General features: G+C 43.0%; 2 protein-coding genes across 2 annotated transcripts in view; both read left to right on the plus strand.

Moving 5' to 3' along the window:
- Positions 1 to 3,881, plus strand: part of ephb3b (eph receptor B3b) — a 43,492-nt gene extending 39,611 nt beyond the window's left edge. The window contains exon 7 of the mRNA XM_039000695.1: positions 3,862 to 3,881. Coding sequence (XP_038856623.1) covers positions 3,862 to 3,881 — 20 coding nt within the window. The remainder of the gene's footprint in view (positions 1 to 3,861) is intronic.
- The window catches only part of nme7 (NME/NM23 family member 7), a 1,076,771-nt gene that overhangs the window by 1,030,067 nt on the left and 41,704 nt on the right, over positions 1 to 5,000 (plus strand). The window lies entirely within an intron of this gene.

Consider the following 5,000-nt stretch of genomic DNA (forward strand, 5'->3'; position numbering starts at 1 on the left):
TAGAGCAGGGCAGAGTAGAGCAGGGCAGAGTAGAGCAGGGCAGAGTAGAGCAGGGCAGAGTAGAGCAGAGCAGAGTAGAGTAGAGTAGGGCAGAGTAGAGTAGGGCAGAGTAGAGTAGGGCAGAGTAGAGTAGGGCAGAGTAGAGTAGGGCAGAGTAGAGTAGGGCAGAGTAGAGTAGGGCAGAGTAGAGTAGGGCAGAGTAGAGTAGGGCAGAGTAGAGTAGGGCAGAGTAGAGTAGGGCAGAGTAGAGTAGGGCAGAGCAGCAGAGTAGGGCAGAGCATTTAAATTATATATATATTTAACCTTTATTTAACTAGGCAAGTCAGTTAAGAACAAATTCTTATATTCAATGACGGCCTACCTTGGCCAAACCCAGACGATGCTGGGCCAATTGTGCGCTGCCCTATGGGACTCCCAATCACGGCCGGATGTGATACAGCCTGGATTCGAACCAGCTACTGCAGTGAGATGTACTTCGGGTCTTACACTGAGATGCTGTGCCTTAGACCGCTGCGCAACTCGGTAGAGTGGAGTAGCAGGGCAGCCTTTCATGAGGTTGTTATTAGTGGAGTAGAGTAGCCTTTCATGAGGTTGTTATTAGTAGAGTAGAGTAGCCTTTCATGAGGTTGTTATTAGTAGAGTAGAGTAGCCTTTCATGAGGTTGGTATTAGTAGAGTAGAGTAGCCTTTCATGAGGTTGTTATTAGTAGAGTAGAGCAGCCTTTCATGAGGTTGGTATTAGTAGAGTAAGTAAGCCTTTCATGAGTTGGTATAGTAGGAGTAGAGTAGCCTTTCATGAGGTTGGTATTAGTAGAGTAGCCTTTCATGAGGTTGTTATTAGTAGAGTAGAGTAGCCTTTCATGAGGTTGTTATTAGTAGAGTAGAGTAGCCTTTCATGAGGTTGGTATTAGTAGAGTAGAGTAGAGCAGCCTTTCATGAGGTTGGTATTAGTAGAGTAGAGTAGAGCAGCCTTTCATGAGGTTGTTATTAGTGGATAGAGTGACTTTATGAGGTTATAGTAGAGTAGAGCAGCCTTTCACTGAGGTTGTTTATTGGAGTAGAGTAGAGCAGCCTTTCATGAGGTGTGTATTAGTAGAGTAGAGCAGCCTTTCATGGGTTGTTATTAGTAGAGTAGAGTGAAGCAGCCTTCATGAGTTTTTATAGGTAGGAGTAGCCTTTCATGAGGTTGTTATTAGTAGAGTAGAGTAGAGTAGCCTTTCATGAGGTTGTTATTAGTAGAGTAGAGCAGCCTTTCATGAGGTTGTTATTAGTAGAGTAGAGTAGAGCAGCCTTTCATGAGGTTGTTATTAGTAGAGTAGAGTAGCCTTTATGAGGTTGTATTAGTGAGTTAGAGTAGAGCAGCCTTTCATGAGGTTGGTATTAGTAGAGTAGAGTAGAGCAGCCTTTCATGAGGTTGTTATTAGTGGAGTAGAGTAGCCTTTCATGAGGTTGTTATTAGTGGAGTAGAGCAGCCTTTCATGAGGTTGTTATTAGTAGAGTAGAGTAGAGCAGCCTTTCATGAGGTTGTTATTAGTAGAGTAGAGCAGCCTTTCATGAGGTTGTTATTAGTAGAGTAGAGTAGCCTTTCATGAGGTTGTTATTAGTGGAGTAGAGTAGAGCAGCCTTTCATGAGGTTGGTATTAGTAGTGTAGATTAGCCTTTCATGAGGTTGGTATTAGTAGAGTAGAGTAGCCTTTCATGACGTTGTTATTAGTAGAGTAGAGTAGCCTTTCATGAGGTTGGTATTAGTGGAGTAGAGTAGAGTAGCCTTTCATGAGGTTGTTATTAGTAGAGTAGAGCAGCCTTTCATGAGGTTGTTATTAGTAGAGTAGAGTAGAGCAGCCTTTCATGAGGTTGTTATTAGTAGAGTAAGTGCCTTTCATGAGGTTGTATTAGTAGGAGTAGAGTAGAGCAGCCTTTCATGAGGTTGGTATTAGTGGAGTAGAGTAGAGTAGCCTTTCATGAGGTTGGTATTAGTAGAGTAGAGTAGAGCAGCCTTTCATGAGGTTGGTATTAGTAGAGTAGAGTAGAGCAGCCTTTCATGAGGTTGGTATTAGTAGAGTAGAGCAGCCTTTCATGAGGTTGGTATTAGTAGAGCAGCCTTTCATGAGGTTGGTAGTAGAGTAGATGCCTTTCATGAGGTGGTATAGTAGAGTAGAGTAGCCTTTCATGAGGTTGGTATTAGTAGAGTAGAGTAGCCTTTCATGAGGTTGGTATTAGTAGAGTAGAGCAGCCTTTCATGAGGTTGGTATTAGTAGAGTAGAGTAGCCTTTCATGAGGTTGTTATTAGTAGAGTAGAGTAGCCTTTCATGAGGTTGGTATTAGTAGAGTAGAGTAGAGCAGCCTTTCATGAGGTTGGTATTAGTAGAGTAGAGTAGAGCAGCCTTCATGAGGTTGTTTTATTAGTAGAGTAGAGCAACTTTCATGAGGTTGGTATTAGTAGAGTAGAGTAAGAAAGCCTTTCATGAGGTTGGTATTAGTAGAGTAGAGTAGAGCAGCCTTTCATGAGGTTGTTATTAGTAGAGTAGAGTAGAGCAGCCTTTCATGAGGTTGGTATTAGTAGAGTAGAGTAGCCTTTCATGAGGTTGGTATTAGTAGAGTAGAGTAGCCTTTCATGAGGTTGGTATTAGTAGAGTAGAGTAGAGCAGCCTTTCATGAGGTTGTTATTAGTAGAGTAGAGTAGAGCAGCCTTTCATGAGGTTGTTATTAGTAGAGTAGAGTAGCCTTTCATGAGGTTGGTATTAGTAGAGTAGAGTAGAGTAGCCTTTCATGAGGTTGTTATTAGTAGAGTAGAGTAGAGTAGCCTTTCATGAGGTTGTTATTAGTAGAGTAGAGTAGAGCAGCCTTTCATGAGGTTGTTATTAGTAGAGTAGAGCAGCCTTTCATGAGGTTATTATTAGTGGAGTAGAGTAGAGTAGCCTTTCATGAGGTTGGTATTAGTAGTGTAGAGTAGCCTTTCATGAGGTTATTATTAGTAGAGTAGAGTAGAGCAGCCTTTCATGAGGTTGGTATTAGTAGAGTAGAGTAGCCTTTCATGAGGTTGTTATTAGTAGAGTAGAGTAGCCTTCATGAGGTGTATAGTAGAGTAGAGCAGCCTTTCATGAGGTTGTTATTAGTAGAGTAGAGCAGCCTTTCATGAGGTTGTTATTAGTAGAGTAGAGTAGCCTTTCATGAGGTTGTTATTAGTAGAGTAGAGTAGAGTAGCCTTTCATGAGGTTGGTATTTAGGTAGTAGAGCAGCCTTTCATGAGGTGGTATTAGTAGAGTAGAGTAGAGTAGCCTTTCATGAGGTTGTTATTAGTAGAGTAGAGTAGAGCAGCCTTTCATGAGGTTGTTATTAGTAGAGTAGAGCAGCCTTTCATGAGGTTGTTATTAGTAGAGTAGAGTAGCCTTTCATGAGGTTGTTATTAGTGGAGTAGAGTAGAGTAGCCTTTCATGAGGTTGGTATTAGTAGTGTAGAGTAGCCTTTCCTGAGGTTATTATTAGTAGAGTAGAGTAGAGCAGCCTTTCAGAGGTTGGTATTAGTAGAGTAGAGTAGAGCAGCCTTTCATGAGGTTGTTTAGTAGAGTAGAGTAGCCTTTCATGAGGTTGTTATTAGTAGAGTAGAGCAGCCTTTCATGAGGTTGGTATTAGTAGAGTAGAGTAGAGTAGCCTTTCATGAGGTTGTTATTAGTAGAGTAGAGTAGAGCAGCCTTTCATGAGGTTGTTATTAGTAGAGTAGAGCAGCCTTTCATGAGGTTATTATTAGTAGAGTAGAGTAGCCTTTCATGAGGTTGGTATTAGTAGCTCTCTAGGTTCTAGTCTAAGATCACTATCAGGGAAGGTGAAATACTCTATCACTGTGTCTCTAATATTCCTCACAGGAATTGAGTGTATTAGCTAATAGAGTCTCTGGTGGTGTTTCTAGTTTCCTCTATTCAGGTAGCAGAAGCATAGACATGGTGGAGAGAGCCAGGGGCTTGTTGAGGTAGGAGATAACACTGTGAACAAGGGGACCTTACAGTTCCACCGTACTGGATAAGGCAGCCTGCCAGAGATACAACTTTCACCTGTCCTCGCCCCACTGCCTCCTTGAACAAAGTCCACATGATTACTGGAACACCTTGCAGAGACAGACCACACCTTGGCTTTAAGGCTGGACCGTGTCCCAAATGGCAACCTATTCCCTATGTAGTGCACTACTCTTGACCGGGGCCCATAGGGTTCTGGTAAAAAAAAGTAGTGTACTATATAGGGAATATTGTTCCATTTCAGACGCATCCAGAGTCGTAAGTCGTCCGGTCTGGTCTGAAGGGTTCAGTCAATGGAATACAGGGCTTGTCTCTAGTCTGTTTTTTTATAAGGCCTCAGCAGCCAATTATAAAGAGAGCTCTCTTTAATCGGTGGCTAGCTACACTACAAAAAAAAAATCATTTGGCCAGGTTCCCATGAAGCAATTGTAAAGCCAGTCCACCACAACATACCCGAGAGTCTTTTTTGATTTGCGAGGTGTAGTGTTTTGATTTCATTGTGTATTAGAAACACAGTTTTGACATCATCGTGAGGGAATTGGGGCTTCCTGGGGAAACGTTGTCCAAGGTTGCAACAGTAACCAACGGGAGGCAGGGCTTTGTGAATGGTCAGTTTAGGGGAGGCTAGCTTCATCTGTCTACAATCTGCAACCAACGGGAGGCAGGGCTTTGTGAATGGTCAGTTTAGGGGAGGCTAGCTTCATCTGTCTACAATCTGCAACCAACGGGAGGTGATTCGTGACAAAATTTGTGCTCGGTCATGACTGGAATAGAGAAACATCTGTTGCTAGGCACCCAGAACCTGATCTCCTAGCAACAGTGCCAGTTGGGATTGGGAGACTTGTGGAGGTGGGAAGGGAGGGAGATGATGGGGGGCTGGGGCCTGTTCTGTTGGAGCCAGACAGGTGGTGTGCTGCTGCTTGGGGAGAGAGAGCTCAGAGGACATGTGAAGGTGTAATACACTGATAACTGAGGCGTGACCAAACAGCTAG

Source organism: Salvelinus namaycush, chromosome 9, assembly GCF_016432855.1.
Source record: "Salvelinus namaycush isolate Seneca chromosome 9, SaNama_1.0, whole genome shotgun sequence".
Classification (NCBI taxonomy): Eukaryota; Metazoa; Chordata; class Actinopteri; order Salmoniformes; family Salmonidae; genus Salvelinus; species Salvelinus namaycush.